This window comes from Canis lupus, chromosome 5 (genome assembly GCF_011100685.1).
Source record: "Canis lupus familiaris isolate Mischka breed German Shepherd chromosome 5, alternate assembly UU_Cfam_GSD_1.0, whole genome shotgun sequence".
NCBI lineage: Eukaryota > Metazoa > Chordata > Mammalia > Carnivora > Canidae > Canis > Canis lupus.
This window is the reverse complement of record NC_049226.1, coordinates 82,862,508-82,885,040: the sequence shown is the minus strand read 5'-3', so window position 1 is coordinate 82,885,040 and position 22,533 is coordinate 82,862,508. Positions and strand designations below refer to the sequence as shown.

General features: G+C 38.0%; 1 protein-coding gene across 4 annotated transcripts in view; it reads left to right on the top strand.

The window, feature by feature from the left end:
• CBFB (core-binding factor subunit beta) overlaps positions 1 to 22,533 on the top strand; it is a 60,325-nt gene that overhangs the window by 14,037 nt on the left and 23,755 nt on the right. For all 4 annotated transcript variants that reach the window (XM_038538728.1, XM_038538729.1, XM_038538730.1 and 1 more), the window contains one exon: positions 20,445 to 20,561. In XM_038538728.1, coding sequence (XP_038394656.1) covers positions 20,445 to 20,561 — 117 coding nt within the window. The remainder of the gene's footprint in view (positions 1 to 20,444; positions 20,562 to 22,533) is intronic.

Sequence of the window (22,533 nt, the reverse complement as noted above, 5' to 3'; positions counted from 1 at the left end):
AACCACTGATCTGCTATTAACTATAATTTTGTCTTTTCTAAGATTTCTTGTAAACAAAGTCATATAGTATATAGACTTTTATGTCTAGGTACCACTTTGTAACATGCTTTTGAAATAGATCTATGTTGTGTGTATAGTAGTCCACACAACATGTGGTATTCCATTATGTGGATATGCTACATTTTGTTTAGCCATTTACCAGTTGTTAGCCATTGGGGTTATTTCCCCCTTTTTTGCGATTACGAACAATGCTGCTTTGAACGTTTACATGCAAGTCTTCTATGTGGACATATATTTCATTTCTTAGGTAGATACATAGGTCTCAGATTGCTAGGTCATCTCATGAGTGTAGTTTTTTAAGAAGTTGCCAAACTGTTCTCCAAACTGGCTGTACAATTTTGCATTCCCATTAGCTTATATGAGCGTTCCAGTCACTTTACATCTTTACCAACACTTTGTGCCATCAATCTTTTTCATTTTGCCACTTAAAGAGTAAGTAGTGGTATCTCTTTGGTTTTAATTTGCATCTGTCTAGTGACTTATGGTGTTGAGCATGTTTTATGTGCTCATTTGCCATTTGGATATCTTTGGTAAAGTGTCCATTCAAATCCTTTGTCTATTTTTTGTATTAGGTTATTATTGAGATGTAAGAGTTTTTTTATGTTTTCTAAATATAAGTTATCAGGTATTTTTGCAATTGAAGTTTTATTGTAAGTCAGATTTAAAGTTGAAGTAGCCTTGACATTGTATGAAACATTTATTAGGGGACGCCTGGGTGGCTCAGTGGTTGAGCGTCTGCCTTTGGCTCAGGTCATGATCCTGGAGTCCTGGGATTGAGTCCCCCATCAGGCTTCCTTCTCCCTCTGCCTATGTCTCTGCCTCTCTCTCTTTCTCTCTGTATCTTTCATGAATAAATAAAATCTTTTTAAAAGAATCCATTTATTAGGAACTGAGAGGTTGCCTAGCTGGCTCAGTCAGTAGAGTGTGTGTCTCTTTATCTCAAGGTTATAAGTTCAAGGTCCACATTGGAGGTAGAGATCACTCAAAAAAAAAATCTTCAGAAATGCATGGGTGACTTGGTTGGTTAAGTATCCGACTCTTGATTTCAGTTCAGGTCATGATCTCAGAGTTGTGAGATCGAGCCCTGAATTGGGCTCTGCCCAGTACAGAGCCCATTTAAGGTTCTTTCTTTCCTTCTCCCTCTGTCCCACCCCACCTCACTCTCTGTTTCTCTCTCAAAAAATAAAAATAAAAAAATGAAATCTTTTAAAAAAAAAACTATTTCTTAGAAATACACAGATTCTGTCAAAGCTACTCTAACGTAGATGTGATTTTGGAATCCTCCTATTGTGCCTCTATTAATGCTGCTTAGCTCAATTGTAAGCTTTAATGCTGCTTTGCTCATAATGTTGATAACTTTTTTTTTTTAAGATTTTATTTATTTATTCATGAGAACACACAGAGAGGATTGAGAGAGAGAGGCAGAGACACAGGCAGAGGGAGAAGCAGGCTCCACGCAGGGAGCCCGACGTGGGACTTGATCCCGGGTCTCCAGGATCACAACCTGGGCTGAAGGCGGCGCTAAACTGCTGAGCCACCCGGGCTGCCCTGTTGATAACTTTTTTTAAGATTTTACTTATTTTTTTTTTTAAGATTTTATTTATTTCTTCGTGAGAGACACACAGAGAGAGAGGCAGACATAGGCAGAGGGAGAAGCAGCCTGCATGCAGGGAGCCTGATGTGGGACTTGATCCTGGGACTCTCAGGATCAGGCCCCGGGCCGAAGGTGGTGCTAAACCACTGAGCCACCTGGGCTGCCCAAGATTTTATTTTAAAGTAATCTCCAAACCCAACATGGGTCTCAAACTTACAAACCTGAGATCAAGTCACATGTTCTACCAACTGAAACAGCTAGGCACCCCCTAATGTTGATAAAATTGATGATAGTATCTTTAAGAGTTGTTGTATGTAGCCTTTTGTTTATTTGTTTTTATTATGGTAAAATAACATAAAATTTACCATTTTAACTGTTTTCAACCGTGCATTTCATTACTACCAGATATATTCACATTTTTGCTTACCTATCACTTCGATCCATCTCCAGAATTTTTGTCATTTTCCCAAACTAAAACTCCATGCCCATTATACGTTAACTCTCCACTCCCCCCCCACTCCTAGCCCCTGGCCCCAGCCACCATCATTCTACTTTTAGTCTTTATGAATTTGATTACTCTAGGTACCTTATAAAGTGGAATCATACATTATTTATCTGTCCTGTTGTGACTAACTTATTGCACTTAAAGGTTCATCTATGTTGTTTCAGTGCAGTGGGATTTTTAAAAAGATTTTACTTATTTGAGAGAGTGTGAGCACACCTGCTAGCGTGAGCAGGGGGAGGGGCAGATGAAAAGGGAAAAACACACACTCCCCTGAGCAGGGGGTGTGAGACTGGGCTCTTGTCCTGTCGTCATGACCTGAGCCTAAGGCACACATTGTATTTACTGAGCAACCCAGGTGCCCCAATGCGGTGTTGTTTTTGTTTTTTTTTTTTTAAGATTTTATTTATTCATGAGAGACACAGAGAGAGAGAAAGGCAGAGTGTTTTGTTTTTTTTTAAGATTTTATTTATTTATTCATAGAGACAGAGAGAGAGAGAGAGAGAGAGGGGCAGAGACACAGGCAGAGGGAGAAGCAGGCATCATACAGAGAGCCTGACGTGGGACTTGATCCAGGGTCTCCAGGATCACGCCCTGGGCTGCAGGCGGCGCTAAACCGCTGCGCCACCGGGGCTGCCCAATGCAGTGTTTTAAAATAACTTTTTTCCGGGACACCTGGCTGGCTCAATAGGTAGAGCATATGACTCTTGATCTTGGGGTTTTGAGTCCCACGTTGGGTGTAGAGATTACATAAAAATAAATCTTTAAAAGTAAAATAACTTTTTTCCATGGGCAGCCCGGGTGGCTCAGCGGTTTAGCGCAGCCTTTGGCCCAGGGCGTGATCCTAGAGACCCGGGATCGAGTCCCACATCAGGCTCCCTGCATGGAGCCTGCTTCTCCCTCTGCCTGTGTCTCTGCTTATCTCTGTCTTTCTCTCTCTCTCTCTCTGTCTCTCATGAATAAATAAATAAAAATCTTTAAAAAAAATAACCTTTCTCCTGACAAAAGAAATAGGGAAAATTTGGAAAATAAACTTTTAGAAAAGATATGAAAATCATCAATGTACCACTTACAAAGTCATTGTTAAGTCACGTAGGAAATGTTGGGGTTCGAAGCAAACAGCCAACAAAGAATTCTTGAAACTTCTTCAGTGAAGAAAGGTGGTTTGTTTGTTTAAGATTCTATCCATTTATTACATCTTTAAAAAGATTTTATCCATTTATATCCCTGTGGGGAGCCCGCTTCCCCCTCTATGTCCCTGCCTCTCTCTGTGTGTCTTTCATAAATAAATGAAATAAATAAATGTTTTTAAAAAATAATCTGACTTTAAGAAAAAACGATGTATCATCTTTTTTTTTTAAGTTTTATTTATTTAAGTAATCTCTACACCCATGTGGGGCTCAAGCTCACGACCCCAAGATCAGCAGTCAAACTGAACCAGCTAGGTGCCCTTGTTATCTTTTTGATCTCACTGTTATTAACTATGAAGGAATAGAAAAATTAAAAATAAATAGATACCCTTGTATAAGAAAGAAGCAACAAAATGATTATCAGTGTTAATTTTTAGAATAAAAGGATGAGAAATGTGGGCATTGATGTATTTAGTGAGTACACACGGTGTCCATCTATCTAGGAAACCTTTGCAAAGTAATCTAGGAAACAATAGTCCTACTGTACAGTTGGTGATCATGAAAACTCTTTCTCACTGCTACAGAACACCAAGTATGCTAGTAAAGACATTCTGGGAGGGCAGAAAGTTTATAACTACCTCTGAATGGATGGGACTCCCTTTGCTACTGTGTACTTTTATATTTCCTCATTTAAGAATTAGAATAAGGGCAGCCCTGGTGGCACAGCGGTTTAGCGCCGCCTTCAGCCCAGGGTGTGATCCTGGAGACCCGGGATCGAGTCCCACATCGGGCTCCCTGCATGGAGCCTGCTTCTCCCTTGGCCTGTGTCTCTGCCTCTCTGCCTCCCTCCCTCTCTCGCTCATGAATCAATAAATAAAATATTAAAAAAAAAAGAATTAGAATAATAGCTGAGCAATATTCTGTTGCATATATATGCCACATCTTTTTTATCCATTCATCGGTTGATGGACAGTTGGGCTGTTTCCATAACTTGGGTATGGTAGATCATACTGCTGTAAACATCAGGGTGCATGTTTCCCTTCAAATTAGTATTTTTGTGTTCTTTGGGTAAATACTTAGTAGTGCAGTTGCTGGATTTTAGAGTAGTTATACTTTTAACTTTTTGAAAAACCTCCATACTGTTTTCCAGAGTGGCTGTACAAATTTGCATTCCAACCAGCAGTGCAAGAGGATTCCCCTTTCCCCACATCCTCCCCAACACCTGTTGTTTCTTGTTAGTGATTTTAGCAGAGGGGAAGTGAATGGGAGGATGGGTTAAATTGGCAATGAGGATTAAATAGTGCATTTGTTGTGATGAGAACCAGGTGTTGTATGGAAGTGTGTATACCTTAAACTAATAGTACATTGTTAATTGAAATTTAAATTAAAGCTTAAAAAAATAATTGGAATAATAATAGCAGTTATGTAGTACTGGCTTTATATGTCAGATGCCGTTTTATTTTAAAGATTTTATTTATTTATTTATTTATTTATTTATTTATTTATTTATTTATTTATGACACAGAGAGAGGCAGAGACATAAGCAGAAGGAGAGGCAGGCTTCTCGCAGGGAGCCACATGCAGGACTCGATCCCTGGACCTGAGGATCACACCCTGAGCCAAAGGCAGATGCTCAACAGCTGAGCCACCCAGGCGTCCCCCATATGCTGTTTTAATTGATACATAGATAACATACACTGATATAGTTTTATAATTTCCATTTTACTGGTAAAAAAAATTTGTAAATTTTTTTAAAAAGATTTTATTTAATTTTATTTTATTTATTTATTTATTTTTTTAATTTTTATTTATTTATGATAGTCACAGAGAGAGAGAGAGAGAGAGAGAGGCAGAGACACAGGCAGAGGGAGAAGCAGGCTCCATGCACCGGGAGCCCGACGTGGGATTCGATCCCGGGTCTCCAGGATCGCGCCCTGGGCCAAAGGCAGGCGCCAAACCGCTGCACCACCCAGGGATCCCTAAAAAGATTTTATTTATTAATCATGAGAGACACAGAGAGAGATGCAGACACACAGGCAGAGGGAGAAGCAGGCCCCATGCAGGGAGCCTGGTGCGGGACTTGATCCCCGGCCCCCAGGATCATACCATGAGCCAAAGGCAGATGCTCAACAGCTGAGCCACCAAGCGTCCCATAAATTTCGTAAATTTTAGTACTCTTTAGCTTGAGCAGGCTTGGAGACTTGACTTCTTTGATAATACTTATTGGATACTTCGTTTTCTACAGAGGATTAGAAGCCCTGGGCTGGATAACAAGTTCTTCACTTTATAGACAGTGCTATGGTAGGGAGTTTAATTATTGTTACCTTCTTTTATGAAAGTATACAATGTACATATTTGAAAATTATCTGTCATAACCTTTTTTCAGTTTAGGGTGGGTCCTCTCAAACTGATGTATATTTAGGAACCAAAATTTTAAAATAATACTTAAAATGGGCCTCTGTTGGTTAAACTGTGCTTTTAGTACTCTGGTGCTGTGCTATCCTGTGTGTCCTAAGAAGGAAAGGGCCAGGTCGGGGAACGTTTGACAAGTTGTTTTTGTGGATGAAAACCCTTTTTCCACATATACAGCCAATACTGAGCCCGATTGTGTTTTAAAACTTCAAATGTGAAGGCACATTAATCTTCAGGTTAAAACAAAAGGATAGCTTAGAACATGCAAATTCAACATTTCCATTAGGAGAATTTAGATGTTTTTCAAACAAATAAAATGTTCTGCTTATGTTAAATGTTAGTTTTTAATAAGTATCTGACTTCACAGAATATTGCTTTAAATAATGCCCTCTTAGAGAATCCTCCAAATTTTTTAGGGTGTTGTTTATTCATGCTAGCAGCTTTTCAGTCCTGTCTTGCCATTTGCTATCCAGAACATCTCTGGGCCATTTTAAAAGTTGAAATAAAATTCACATAAAATATATTTTTAATATATTCACTATGTGCATCCTCCACCACCATCTAATTCCAGAACATTTTCAGAACTTCAGACCATTTTATTTTTATTCTTTTTTAAAAGATTTATTTATTTGAGAGAGACAGAGTGAGCTCACATGCATGCCTGCTTGTGAGTGGGGGATGGGGCAAAGGGAAAGAACCTTTAAGCAGATTCCTCTCTGAGCATAGAGTCGGACTTGGGGCTGGTGGGGCTCAATCTCATGACTGATGAGATCCTGCATGACCTGAGCTGAAACCAAGAGTTGGACGCTTAACCGGGTGAACCACACAGGTGCCCCAGAAATTTAGACATTTTGAAAATCTGCAGACCAATTTTTATGGTGATCACTACCAGGCCCTGTGGTAGATGATTGACATTATCACCGATTCTCTTAACCTTGCACCATATAGTGAAGTCTTTTACTTGATTTTGAAAGACATTTGGTGATAGCCTGATTTTATCAGTTTAGGAACCTGGGGCCCAGAGAGGGCAAATAAATCTTCAGAAGTCAAGTAATCTGTTTCCTAGGTAGAGCCAGGATCCAGACCCAGATCTTTTTTACCCCAGAATCTGTGTTGTTTGCAACATACCACACTGCTGCTAATAAATAATCATTAGGTAAGTTGCCAGAAACTCCACATCCTGCTTTCTAAAGCCTTAAATTAAGTAGTTTTAGCCCATTAAGTTACTTTCTCCATTACTCTGAATAACCACTAATATTTTAATGTGATCCCTTTAGACCTCATTTTGGTGGCTTCACAACAACCTTTAACCTTCATCTTTTTCTTTTTAATAATTTGACTTGGCTTGTTTTTTTGTTTGTCTTAGATTTTTTTATTCATTCATGAGAGACACAGAGGGAGAGAGGCAGAGACCTAGGCAGAGAGAGAAGCAGGTTCCATGCAGGGAGCCCCGATGTGGGGCTCAATCCTGGGACTCCAGGATCACTCCCTGTGCTGAAGGCAGGCACTCAACCACTGAGCCACCCAGCCATCCCTTGACTTGTTTTTCTAGCTTATAGTGTGAATGATGTTCATGATGGACAATTGTGCTGCTAGACAACTAAACATAATTCTTCTGTATTAATAGTATAATTTAGTAAAAGTTCCAGTATTTAAAAAAATAATTCCCACAGAGTTGACTTGGGAGTGGATTACAATAAACAGCATCTACCTCTTTCTTTCTTTTTCTTTTCTTTTCTTTCCTTTTCTTTTCTTTTCTTTTCTTTTCTTTTCTTTTCTTTTCTTTTCTTTCTTTCTTTCTTTTCTTTTCTTTTCTTTTCTTTTCTTTTCTTTCTTCCTTTTTTTTTTTTTGTCTTAAGAAGCAAAGAATTCTGTCATTTAATTTTATAAGCTTTTTACTTGAAATTGTACCACCTTGGTCAGAACATTCCAGGACTCTCTTAAATATTCATTTGTTTATTTTGTTTTTTTTTGTTTTTTTTTTGTTTTTAATTTTTTTTTTTTCATTTATTTATGATAGTCACACACAGAGAGAGAGAGAGAGGCAGAGACATAGGCAGAGGGAGAAGCAGGCTCCATGCACCGGGAGCCTGACGTGGGATTCGATCCCGGGTCTCCAGGATCACGCCCTGGGCCAAAGGCAGGCGCTAAACCGCTGCGCCACCCAGGGATCCCTCATTTGTTTATTTTGAATCATAGAATGAAGATGGCACAACTAGTAAGCTATTTGGGGGGCAGGGGGAGGTATTCATATGTACATTATAGTCATACAAAGAGTTTATGATATTCTGGGCACTGTAGATTTAAGCATTGAATTGACTATCCAGTCTCTGTGTATTCTTTAGGGAAATAGTCTAATTTCACACTATCTGAAATACTTAGAAAACATTAATAATGAAGTTCATTAATGCCACTGTGGTTTAAGTGAACATATAAAGTCAGGAGTTCTAGGTGCTAACTTCTGCCACCTAACTTTGTGACCTTCTACAAGTGAATTATTTAATATCTCCTACTTTATTTACTTATTTATGTAATCTCTGTACCCAATGTGGAGTTTGAACCTAGGACTCCAAGATCAGGAGTCGCATGCCCTACTGAGTAAGCCAGCTGGTCACCCCAAGATCTCTCACTTTTAATTTCTTTTATTAAAAAATGAGCAAAGGACTTAAATAGACATTTCTCCAAAGATGAAATAGCCAATAAGCACATGAAAGATACTCAACATCACTAATCATTAGGGAATGCAACTACAATGAAAGATACTACCTTATACCCATTAGCATGGCTACTAGCCAAAAAAACAGAAAAGGGAGTCACCTAGGTGGCTTAGTCATTAGGGCGTCTGCCTTCAAGTGTGTTCAGTCCCGGGGGCAGGCCCACAAAAGCAGGCTTCCTGCTCAGCAGGGAATCTGCTTCTTCCTCCCCTTCCTCCTGACTCTTCTCTCTCTCTCTCTCTCTCTCTCTCTCTCTTTCATAAAATTAAAAAGAAAAAAATTTTAAACTCTAAAAAAAAAAAAAAAAAAAAAGCCAGGAAAGGTGTTGATGAGGATGAGAAACTGGAACCCTTGTGCAGCACTGGTGGGAGTGCAAAAGAGTACAACCACTGTGGAAAACAATATGGCGATTCCTTAAAAAATTACCAACAGAATTACCATATGATCCAGCAATTCCGCTTCTGGGTACTCACTTAAAAGAACTGAAAGCAGGATCTTTTTTTTTTTTTTTTAATTTTTTTAAATTTTTATTTATTTATGATAGTTACAGAGAGAGAGAGAGGCAGAGACACAGGCAGAGGGAGAAGCAGGCTCCATGCACCGGGAGCCTGATGTGGGATTCGATCCCGGGTCTCCAGGATCGCGCCCTGGGCCAAAGGCAGGTGCCAAACCGCTGCGCCACCCAGGGATCCCCTGAAAGCAGGATCTTAAAGACATGGGTATACCCATGTTCATAGCAGCATTATTCACAATAGCTAAAACATAGAAATAATCCAAGTGTCCATTGACAGATGAATGGATAAGCAAAATGTGGCATCTTAACACACGAAGGAATATTATTGAGCCTTTTAAGGAAGGAAATTCTGCAATATGCTACATACTTAGGAATAAAATGATAAAAGCAAGGTAATAAATTGAATTATATTGAATTAATTGAATTGTTCTTTTGTTGTTGAGTTTTAGGCATCTGTTAACTTTGGATATGAATCCCCTAATAGATATACATAATTTGCAAATATTTTCTTCCACTCTGTGGGTTGCTATCTTTTTTTTTTAAGATTTTATTTATTTATTCATGAGAGACAGAGAGGCAGAAACATAGGCAGAGGGAGAAGCAGGCTCCATGCAGGAGCCTGATATGGGACTCAATCCCAGACCCCAGGATCACGCCCTGAGTGAAAGGCAGACGCTTAACCGCTAAGCCACCCAGGAGTCCCTGTGGGTTTCTTTTTTACTTTGTTAATAGTGTCTGTATTTTTCTAAAGATTTTATTTTATTTTATTTTTTTAAGTAATCTCTATGCCCAATGTGGCACTCAAACTCAACAGCCTGGAGGTCAGTAGTCACATGCTCTGCCAGCTGAGCCAACCAGGTGCCCCAGTAGTGTCTTTATTATTTTTTGTAAGATTTTATTTATTCATGAGAGATACACACGGAGAGGCAGAGAGAGAAGCAGGCTCCCCATGAGGAACCTGATGTGGTACTCCATCCCAGAACCCCGGGATCATGACCTGAGGTAGATGCTCAACCACTGAGCCACCCAGGCACCAGCTAATAGTGTCTTTAGATGCAGAAAATTTATAAATGTTCATAAAGTCCTATTTGTCTATGTTTTGTTGTTATCTGTGTCTTTGCTGTCATCTCCAAGAAATCATTGTCAGATCCAGTGTCATGAGGCTTTTATCCTATGTTTGCTTCTAAAAGTTTTATAATTTCAAAATAAAAAAATAAAGTTTTTAATTTTAGGCCTTAAATTTAGGTTTTTGATCCATTTTGAGTAAATTTTCATATATAGTGTATATAGTAAGAGTCCAACTTCATTCTTTCGCATCTGTATGTCCATTTTCCCAGCATTTGTTGAAAAGACTGTTCTGCCCCCATTGAATGGTCTTCACACCCTTATCAAAAATCACTTGACCATATACAAGAGGATTTATTTCTGCACTTTCTATTCTATCCCATCAATCCATATATTTGTCTTTATGCCAGCACTACACTTTTTGGCTACTGAAGCTTTGTAGTAAGTTTTGAAATCAGGAATTATGAGTTAAGTTTTGTTCTTTTTCAAGATTATTTTGACTTATTATGGTCCCTTGAGATTCCATATGAATTTTAAGATGGATTTTTCTATCTGGCAAACACTCCATTTATTGTGTGTGTGTATGTGTGTGTGTACACATACACAGTCTATTAATATTAAGTTCCAGGTACATTCTGAATTCATGTTATTTCTTTTTTGAACTGCAAGGAGTAGATTGGTAAGTCACATTAAATCACTCTAGAAGAAGCTGTTTTTCACACTTATATGCAACCCAGTTGTGATTCAGAGGCAAGTGAGATTGAATGACTTTCTTAGTGATTTATCCACCAGGCAAGCAGTTGACTGTGCATTTATGAATGGGGAGGAGGGATCCCTGGGTGGCGCAGCGGTTTGGCCCCTGCCTTTGGCCCAGGGCGCAATCCTGGAGACCCGGGATTGAATCCCACGTCGGGCTCCCAGTGCATGGAGCCTGCTTCTCCCTCTGCCTGTGTCTCTGCTTCTCTCTCTATGTGTGACTATCATAAAAACAAATAAATAAATAAATAAATAAATAAAAATAAAAATAAAATGAGGGGATCCCTGGGTGGCGCAGCGGTTTGGCGCCTGCCTTTGGCCCAGGGCGTGATCCTGGAGACCTGGGATCGAATCCCACGTCGGGCTCCCGGTGCATGGAGCCTGCTTCTCCCTCTGTCTGTGTCTCTGCCTCTCTCTCTCTCTGTGTGTGACTATCATAAATAAATAAAAAAAAATTAAAAAAAAAATAAAAAATTAAAATAAAATAAAATAAAATAAAATGAATGGGGAGGAGCATGTGGCTAAAGGAAGAGGAGTCAGAACCAAGTATCTTCTTTTTTTTTTTAAGATTTTATTTATTTATTCATAAGAGACAGAGAGACCAAGTATCTCCTAAAGGAATAGACTGCAGAAATGATTACAACTGAAAGACAGGGTGCGTACTTCATTAGCAGAATATCTTGTTTTCATTGGTGTGTGTGCCATCCCAGTATTAATGCATATCTGCTGGTTCATTGGTAAGAACAATTTTTCAGTTCTCTCAAAAAAGAGGCTTTTTTTCCCTTGCAAAGAAATCACTATGTAGAACATTGGTGGGAATGTGTGTGCAAACAGTGTTTCTGTGGTGCTCTCTGTGTTTCATAAGTTTTTTTTTTTTTTTTTAAGATTGATTGATTGATTGATTTGAGACAGAGAATGAGAGAGTGAGAGCGGCAGAGACACAGGCAGAGGGAGAAGCAGGCTCCATGCACAGAGCTCGACATGCATGGGTCGACCCTGGATCTCCAGGATCACGCCCTGGGCTGAAGGCGGCGCTAAACCACTGAGCCACCCAGGCTGCCCTCATAAGTTTTATATATATTATCTTAACTAATTTTTACTATCATGTATAAAAAAGGTATTATTTAGCCCTGATTTTATATGTAAAGAATTGGAGGCTTATTAGCAAATTTAAATAATAATTTGTCTCAGACACACTGATAGAGCTAGAATTTAAACCGAGGTTTGATCTGACTCCAAAGCACATTTTTTCACTCTTCCTGGACTGTCTTGGGGCTAAGAATAGTGATAATATGCCTTTTCTTTTGAAAGTAATTACAGTTGGGGCACCTGACTGGCTCAGTCAGAAGAGCATGTGGCTCTTGATCTTGAGATTGTGCTTGAACTAGTCCCACATTGGACGTAGAGCTTACTTAAAAAAATATATTATTTTAAAAAATTAATAAAAATTATTATAGTTGATTTTCATTATTTAGTAGTTACCTTGTATAAAGTGGCTGCAGACCCTGAATTAGTGAGTACTGAACAGTTTCTTCCGGAGATGTTACAGTTAGGTTCCTGCAAGCCCCTGGTCACAACATTTTCCTCTGCCAACAAATACATAATCTTGTTTCATGTGTATTTCTGTTTAAGGACAACTTGTTTAATATATATTGTTGGTTCATTAACATTGAACAACAATAAAATGTTGACCGCTAGATTATTTCTAATCTTTTGCCATCATAAAAAAAAAAAAACCCTATGGATGAGCATCCTTGTAATCAAATATTTTGTGTACATCTTTGATTAAATTTTAGGATATATTCATAGACATGACATTGTTGAGTCCAAGGAAAATTCACAGTTACTGCCAAAAAATGCCTTCCCAGTATTGTTAACTGGTTCACACTCCCCCCTCTGGCAATGTAGTAGAACTTTGGCTTTTCGCCTCATAGACATTAAATTTTTTTATATTTGTTTAGAGATTGATATAGTTATCTTGTTTTAATTTAATAGATGTTAGTGGAAATTTTTTTCATAGTTTTTAGACATTTTGTTTCAAACTTTTTTCATTTTAATTTTAAATTCTTTTTTTTTCAAGATTTTATTTATTTACTCATGAGAGACACAGAGAGAGAGGTAGAGACATAGGCTGAGGGAGAAGCAGGCTCCCTGTGGGGAACCTGATGCAGGACTTGATCCCAGGACCCCAGATCACCACCTGAGACAAAGGCAGATGCTACCCAGGTGCCCCTAAACCCATTTTTCTTAAATAGCCAGTTTTCTCATTGCCACTGGTTAAATAATATATCCTTTTATCCTTGATTTGAAATGTTGCCTTTTTCATTTATTAAAGACTTATATACTTGGGTTGTTTTTATTTTAAGATTTTATTTGACAGTGTACAAACCCGGAACAGCAGGCAGAGGGAGAGGGGGAAGCAGTGTCCCTGCTGATCAGGGAGTCTGCCATGACTGTGACCACAGGGCTCAATCCCAGACCCTGGGATAATGACCCAAGCCAAGGCAAGTTACTTAACTGACTGAGCCACCCAGGCATCCCCTTGGTTTCATTTTTGATTATTTGTTTATTCCAGTATGTTTTTTCTGACAGCCATAGCACCAGTACAGGGGTACTGATTGCGTTACTACATGTTTTAATATCCTAAAGGGCAGAAAATACTTTCTAATACTTTCTTTCTTTTGTATGAACTGTAGACTTAATTCTCAAATTCCAGAAACATTATTTTGAGATTTCATTGGAATTTTATTAAAAGAGTTACTTTGGGGTAAATTGGCACTTGAAGTCTTACTATTACAGAGTATCACATTTTGCTAGTTATTCAAATTGTTTGTTTTTCAAAAATTAGGTATTTTCTTCTTACAGAGTCTGCATGTTTCTTATAAAATTCATTCGTAGTAGTTGATACTTTTATTGATGTTCTAAAATATTCTTTTTTCCGTCTTATTTTCTAAAGAGTTACTTGTGTTATTAGAAAGTTGGTTTTTTGGGATGCCTGGGTGGCTCAGTGGTTGAGTGTCCACCTCTAGCCCAGGGCCTGATACTGGAGAGCTGGGATCGAGTCCCATGTCGGGCTCCCAGCATGGAGCCTGCTTCTCCCTCTGCCTGTGCCTCTGCCTTTCTCTCTCTCTCTCTCTCTCTCTCTGTGTCTCTCATGAATAAATAAATAAAATCTTTAAAAAAAAAAAGAAAGTTGGTTTTTGTATATTGTTTTTTATAACCAGCTACCTTATTGAATTCATTAATTCATTTGGTTTTTCCATTGAGTATTTTGGATTTTTCAGGTAGGTAATCTTCAGTCACATTTATATGCAAATTTGTTAGAATTACAGTCTTCAAAAGGAGGTTGGAAAGCTGATGGATTCAGACTTCTTACATTTATCATTGGTGCATTCCATTAACCTTAAGAGTTGAGTGAGTCCAACTTAAATATAAGAGGTGAATATAATACTTAAAGCTCTTTTTTTAAATTTATTCAGCTCTTTCTCAGTAAAGACTATTAATTGATATGGGAATCTCTTTTGGGTAGTAGGAGGTACATGTTTTTAAAATTACTGGTATACTCCTACCACCCTGTATGTAATACCCTACACAAAATAATAGGTAGTAATGTTTGTTGAATAGGTAGATATTTTCAAATTGAAATTAGAGGGAAGCTGCAAGAAATCATTTCTAAATTCCAACTCTATTTCTGGTCTTTTTTTAAAGATTTTATTTATTCATTCATGAGAGACAGAGAGAGAGGCAGAGATACAGGCAGAGGGAGAAGCAGGCTCCATGCAGGGAATACGGGACTGGGTCCCGGGACCCCAGGATCACACCCTGGGCCGAAGGGAAGTGCCCAACCACTGAGCCACCCAGGCGTCCCTATTTCTGCTCTTCTAAAAATCATTATTCAAATATTTACTGAGCACTTAAGGAGCTGGTCATTCCCTCTTACTATTTTTTCTAATAACTGAATTTCTAGATTAGAGTCACAAGTGTTTAAGCTCCAGCAATTGATTACAGAGAAGTGAAATATTCTTTCCAATTGAAATGGGTTTTTGAAGGTGAAGTATCTGTTTCTGTTTTTGTTAATAGCTTTGACACTTAGTGTCTATCTATATTGATTTTACGGCTCAACACTCCTGTGCATGGGAATGTTGTTTGCAAATCTATTTTTCTATCTAACTATTTTGAAATTATTTTCTTTAGAACCTCTCAGAAAAGACAGCTCTTTCTGCTCTTCTGTTGTGGCCTCAATTTCTATTCTCAGTGCAGCTACCTAGGAGCTAGAAACACTAAACTTCTATAAATATATAATATTGTAGAAGAAAGGGCAATTGAGGATGCCACTGCTTACTCCAAATTTAGATATTCTCAGAATAAGTAGACTCCAGACTCTCAGAGATAGAACTGTTTTTGTGCATGTTGATAAATGAGAAGGCTGTGTTTTCTTATACCCTTTTTCTGACATTTATGTTTCAAAACACAGGTAACTAATTTTTACCTATTTAGGAAGTTTAGTCCATTTACTAAATGAAAGATATTTATCATCTCCCAGGCTCTGTGCTACAAAGATCTTGGTGTCTATGCGGGAAGAGAAGAATGAAGTTTTTACTGTCATGATTGAATCCTTTTTGCTTTGTACACCCTTTTGACAATCTGATGAAAGTAGTGGACTTTTGGGCAGCCCCGGTGGCGCAGCGGTTTAGCGCCGCCTGCAGCCGAGGGCATGATCCTGGAGTCCCGGGATCGAGTCCCACGTCAGGCGCTCTGCATGGAGCCTGCTTCTCCCTCTGCCTGTGTCTCTGTCTCTCTCTCTCTCTGCATCTCTATGAATAAATAAATAAATAAAATTTAAAAAAAAAAGAAAGTAGTGGACTTTTGTAGAAAAACGCACATGGATAGGCTCAAACAAACATGTAAATTTTTACATAGAATTCAAGATGTTTCTAGTCTTTGAAATTTAGCCATAAACCCAAGTCCCTGGAGGTTCTCTGAACTCCAGACTAAGAACTCCTACCTTAAATAAAAGCATTGCTAAAAGTTGTGAGTGACCTAAGATCCTGTAACACAATATTTAGATATCTGATGCATCCAACAAAGGGGAAGTTTCCTTGGGGGCCTATAACTTAACCTTTAGCCACTAAGTTCCTTAAACGTTTTTCTCTCTCCACTGGCTATTCATAGCTGACTCTGCTAGGTTCTTTTCTTCTACCCAGCATATAAAAGTTGGATTTCCTGAGTTCTTCCTGGGCCTCCTTCTTTTCTTCTATTTTTTTTTTTTGCTTGGGGAATCTCTTTCTCTCCTTTGAAGTTAAATACCACTGTATTATTGATGGCTGCCAGTTCTTTTTTTTTTTAAGATTGTTTTTATTCATGAGAGACCCAGAGAGAGAGAGAAAGAGAGGGAGAGAGAGAGAGAGAGAGAGGCAGAGACACAAGCAGAGGGAGAAGCAGGTTCCATGCAGGGAGCCTGACGTGGGACTCGATCCTGGGTCTTCAGCATCACACCCTGGGCTGAAGGCAGCGCTAAACTGCTGAGCCACCCAGGCTACCCAATGGCTTCCAGATTTATCATCAGCTCATATCTTCTCAGAGTACTAGAATCCTATATGCAACTGTCTACTCAAAAATCTATTTACGTATCTTACAGATATCACCTGTGTAACAGAAAAACATTAATATAGATACTTTTATAATAGCTTTGTTGAAATAAAATTCATATACCACAAAATTTATGCTTTTAGAGTATAAATTCAGGGATTTTTAGTGTATTCACAGAGTTACGCAACCATTACTACTCTTTTTTTTAAAAAAATATTTATTTATTCATGAGAGACACAGAGAGAGAGAGGTAGAGACACAGGCAGAGGGAGAAGCAGGCTCCATGCAGGGAGCCTGATGTGGAACTTGATCCCGGGTCTCCAGGATCACGCCCTGGGCTGAAGGCGGCTCTAAACCCCTGAGCCACTCGGGCTGCCCTCCATTACTACTCTTTAATTCCAAAACATTTTCATCGCCCCAGAAGGAAATACTGTACTGTTAGCAATCATTCATTCCCCCCTGCCCTCTGCCCCTGAGTTTTACCTACTACTCTCCTTTCTTGTTTCTCTCTGTATTTGCCTGTTCTGGACATTGAAAATAAATGGAATCATGTGGTATGTGGCCTTTTTTGGTTTCTTTTCACTTAGCATGATGTTTTCAAGATTTATCCACGTTCTAGCATATATCAATACTTTATTTCTTTTTATGGTGAATAGTATTCCAGTATGTGGATAATGCCACAGTTGATAGCATATATATATGTTCTTGCTGAAGCTCTACTGCTACAGTGATGTGGTGTTTAAAGCTATCGAATGAGAAAATAAGGTGGTGATATGCATAATTTGGATTGAATATAATATCACACTTAACATTTAGAGCTTGATGTGACTAAAAATTATGTAATACTAACTTTTATCTTATTTTCAAAATAATACTTTCTCTGATGTCTCACATTCTCTGATACTTTACTTTTGGAAAGATAAGCAGGCTCTTTTGTTGTTTCTGTATGTGATTAGCTAAATTTGTTTTAATCCTTCTGAAGGCCTTATAGAACACATTTTGTGTAAAATATGTAATTATCTTTGGACAATGAGTTTAATCCCCAGGTCACATTCTAATAATTTTCTTTTCACAGTTGGAAATAAGGCATTATTTTCAGTGAAAGTTATCTTAGTGTTTAAATGACATTATTAAATTACATTACAAAGTGCCAAACTGTTAAGAGACAGGATTTTTATTTTCTTCATACTTTGAGGTTAGGTATTCATGAATGTATGAAGGTACCAAACATTTGAAGATCTACACATAAAACTTTATTTGAATGTGAATATCTAACTAAATCACCAGGATCATCTAAATATTATTTAACATTAGGATTCCAGGCACAGGCCTTGACTAAGAACTGTAGTCACTCTCTGAATACATTTAGGAATTTCACAAAGCAGATCAGTAAAAAAAAAACAACAACAACAACAAAAAAAAGCAGATCAGTGGTTTTCTTTGTCCTGAGAAGATTTTTATAAAGAAGTAATGATGGGGCACCTGGGTGGCTCAGTGGTTGAGCATCTGCTTTTGGCTCAGGTCGTGATCCGGGGGTCCTGGGATTGAGTCCTGCATCAGACACACCACAGGGACCCTTCTTCTCCCTCTGTCTGTGTCTCTGCCACTCTCTGTGTCTTTCATGAATAAATAAAAATAAAATCTTAAAAAAAAAAAAAAGGTAATGAATGGGCTTTTTAAAAATTTAGGAATTTCATAAAGAAAGTATTTTTGATTATCAAATTAATATGAATATACTTGATTCTAAATGATATAAATCACTGATGAAGAATATGTAATCTGATCATGAAGTTGACTTTTGCTGTTAAAATTGAAGAATTCTCTTCATGATTAGCATGAGAATTTGAAATAATGGAATATTTTGTAGGTGAAATGTTACACCTCACTCTGGCACCCTACTCCTGCTGAGAAGAGTAGGTAGAGATCTTGACTAGAAGATATGTTAAGTGGAGTTATATAGATAAGCAACGAAGAGAGGGGTATTGTTTTTAGGTTTTGTGAGTTGTTGAAAATGAGGTCGTCAGAGTCACTTGTTTGATGAAGTGCACATTTAGTAGTTTTAAATTCACAATGTGGAAGAGAATGAGCACTTATCAGAACAGAAGGAAATGTGTGGTTAAACGGTTTCATCTGTAACTGTAGACTATTTCCCTTGGTCCAAATGGGAGGAGAAATGGAACCTTGTGTTTTGGGCTTTTTTCCCCATTATAAATAGAAATTAGTTCAGTGTGGAGCCCTTACCAGGAAAAAAAGGTTGCATTTAGGAGTAGAGGAGAATGACAAAAATGTGTGTTAAGATGGCATAAATCCTGTAGGTTTTATGTTACAGGTGTCTCAATTGTAATTTTTTGAGCATATTTATAATTATCGACAATCGATTATTCTTACTAAACCTCTCTAAAAACAAGATTACCCCAAGATTGTTGAAGAAACTGCTGAGTTGAATAAAGAAAAAGGGTAATGCTTCCAGCTTTTTCTCAAAATGAAGACTGTCTTAACCAATTTTATATAATTTCAGTTAATAAATACTAATTTTAGCTCACAGAAGCATTTAGATTATCCAAATAAAATATATCTAGTACAAATAAAGAACCTTATTTATAAAGATATATTTGATAATATGGAGTCTTGAAGAGTCATGGAAGTCCTGCTTCCTTTGCGTCTAAAAAATCTTTTGTTAAGGCATAAAATAATAAATATCTATGCTGATTTTTATCCTGAAGCCCATGTTAAATGAGATAAAGGAGACCTAAAATAACAATGTTTTTCCCTAAAGTTACTGTTAGGATAGGAGAGTATTAGGATGAGGGGAGAGTATAAGAATTGTCATAAATTTCTTTTTTTTTTTTAATTTCTTATATTTCTTATTGTAAAATAAAATTTTCACATTAAGATGATAGTATTTGTACATTTCCTTCCTTGATAGATCCTTAATGGCTCTTGAGAACAGTTAGACTTCCAGGCACTATGGGAATTTGGTGATTGAAAATGAAACTCGCTTGAATTTAAAAAACAAACCTAAAGTGACTTTTGCTCTAGAATTACTTATTTATACTTACTTGGTAGATAATGGTATATATGCCGCCGAAGCAAGCACATTAATGGTAAATAAATATTATATCAGTTAAGTTTCTTTGGTTAAAAACAGTAGACATCAAGTATGGCCAACCACCTATAGTAAAAAAAGAAAAAGAAAAAAAAGCAGCATTACTTCACGGGAAGCTATGAGATAGCTATAGAACTGAAGGGAAGTATGAAGAGCCTGACCCTGGGTAGCTCCAGAGATCCAAACACAGGGAAACTCTCTTTAGGGGGTGTGTGCTCTCTTTAGGGGCTAGTAAATTCCATTTGTTTTCAGTCCTTTTATCTTTTAACCCAAAGTTCAGAAATCAAGGCAAAATATTTGATTGTCCTGGCTTTAGCTGGCGGAGCAATGATATCTATTTCAAGTTATCATTTTACTACAGCTTTTACAATATCTGTGTAACTTTGTTTTATTTTTTTTTTAAGATTTTTATTTATTTATTCATGAGAGACACAGAGAGAGGGAGAAGCAGGCTCCATGCAAGGAGCCCGACATGGGGTTCGATCCTAGAACCCCAGGATCGCACCCTGGGCCAAAGGCAGGTGCTTAACTGCTGAGCCACCCAGGGATCCCATAACTTTGTTTTAAAAACAATTTGAAAGAATTTGTGATTAGAAATAAAGTACTGGTAAACCAGATTAACTTAATTTATATTTGGTCAGAGGCTCTGGTTTATATACTTTCCTACACTTTTTTAAAGAATGTATTTATTTATTTTAGAGAGAGCATGAGCAGGGGTGGGGAGGCAGAAGGAGAGAGAGAATCCCAGGCAGCTTCCCTGCTGAGCCGGGAGCCTGATGCAGGGCTCTGTCCCATGACCCGGAGATCGTGACCTGAGCCGAAAGCAAGAGTTGAACACTCAACTGAATAAGCCACGCATATGCCCCTACAATTCTTAATTTTATAATTGTATTCATTTTTCCCCCCTAAGAAAGCCACAGGTTTTCTTAGTAAGCTTATTCTTCATTTTATGTGTGTGTGATGGCTTATCATTGGTTTTCATCCTTCTTTTCTGTGTCTTAGGTGTATTTGAAGGCTCCCATGATTCTGAATGGAGTCTGTGTTATCTGGAAAGGCTGGATTGATCTCCAGAGACTGGATGGTATGGGCTGCCTGGAGTTTGATGAGGAACGAGCCCAGGTAGGGTGATATCAGGATCTACTGAGCATGGTCTCTTTCTAATTTTACCTTCATCCGTGCATCTATTTTACCCCGTCCTTAAGAGTAAGTATAAAAAGTCTCATGTTCAAGTGGTATTGAGGAATCCTGGAATCCCATTCTGGTTCTAGTTTGGGGAAAGTTTTTCTTTCAGTGGTTCTCAATTTGATGGGACTATTCTTGTCTGCTCAGGGAGGCACTTCAAAGTCCAGTAAATGGTTCTGTTTAACATTTGTTCTTGATCTTCAGAACATTATCATGGGGAAAGACAGTTCAGAATAAAATGTAGCATTTCTGGAGTGGATCGGTGAGGAGTTTGGCAAATCCTCTCCCAGAAAGCAGTGATTAAACTGGACAAAATTGTTTAAAAAAAAAAATTAAGGTCTCTGGAAATTTACTAAAGGCCATACATTGAGAGGTGTTTATTCATACAAAGCTATTGAATTTCGGTAAGGACCTGATAGTCTCTGGCATTTTAGTCAGTAGGACTTCCATCCCTTCCCTCAGCTCTGGTCCCTCAGGTTAGGCAAGCAGGAAAAGCCATGGAGACTGGCAGTTCTACTGTCCTGTCAGAAGGAGCTGACTTTATTTAGAATGGTGCTTGAAAAAATTCATACCCAGGGATGTTATGTTCCTGGCAAATGCTCCAGAAAGGCAAATGATGCAGGAACCAATGAAATGGCAGATTAGCCAGATACTTAACAGAGAAATCTAGGGAAACAGGTCACTAATGTGGGCCCTATTAAAATCACACATACTTCTTACGGTCCAGAAGACTATGTGCATGTGTAAGGCTGTACCTGCTCAAGCGAGAACAAAGAAGGCCCTTTCAGGCTACTAGTGTACACAGAGTAGAATGATAAAATCCTCGCACTTTGAAAGTATTCAAGCTGCACACAGATCCAATAACAAAAGACAGAAGCCTGCTAGCTCCAGGTGTTTAAGTGAAACCCCTGAACAGGCATTGGCTGACCATTAAGTTATGTTGACCCAGGGCAACCCCCTAGAAAGCTAGGCCTAACCACAAAACAAAGCTAGGCAGTGATACCAGAGGCTGCACATTGCTGGGGAAACAAATTCTACAGAATTAGTCCAGGTTAAAAAAAAAAAAAAAAGTCTAGGTAAGTCATTAAGCAGAAAGATTAGAAACAGCAACAACACAGCAGAGCCAGGAGTCAGTTACTACAGAGGCAGGAGTTCAGAGTTACTACAGCATATTGTCTAAAATCTCCCGTTTTCAACCAAAAATGTAGACATGAAAATATTACTGATATTCAGGGGGAAAGCAGCCAATAGAAACTTTGAAGGAGCGCCCCAGTGTTGGTTCTTAGTGACAAAGGCTTAAAAGCAGTTATTTATTAGTACATTCAAAGAATTAAAGGAAGATTCTTCCTTTAAATAATTAATGGAAAATTGTAATGACAATGACTTATCAAATGGAGAATATCAACAAAGATCACTCAACAGCAGATTTGAACTGGCAGAAGAAAGAAGTAGTGAATTTGAACATAGATTTTTAGAAATTATCCAGTCTGAAGAACAGAAAGAAAAACAAAATAATCTCAGAGACCTATGGAATAGCAACACGCATACCAGATATGTACATGTAGTGGAAGTTTTCAGAAGAAGGGAGAAAGAGGGAGAAAGTTTTAAGAAATAATAACTGATGAAAACTTCCAAATTGATTGAAAATATTCATCTCCATCTCCTAGAAGTTCAGTGAACTTCAAGAAGTAAAAATGAAGAAATCCACACCTAGATGCATCACAGTCAAATTTTGAAAAACAAAGAATCTCAAAAGCAATAAAAAGGACTCATCGCATGCAAGGGAGCCAGAGTAAGATTAACAGCTGACTTGTCTTTTAAAATTGTGGAAGCCAGAAGGTAGTGGGATGAAAATGACACTCAAAATGCTAAATGAACTTAGTAAAAATATCCAGTCATTAGTAGGTAT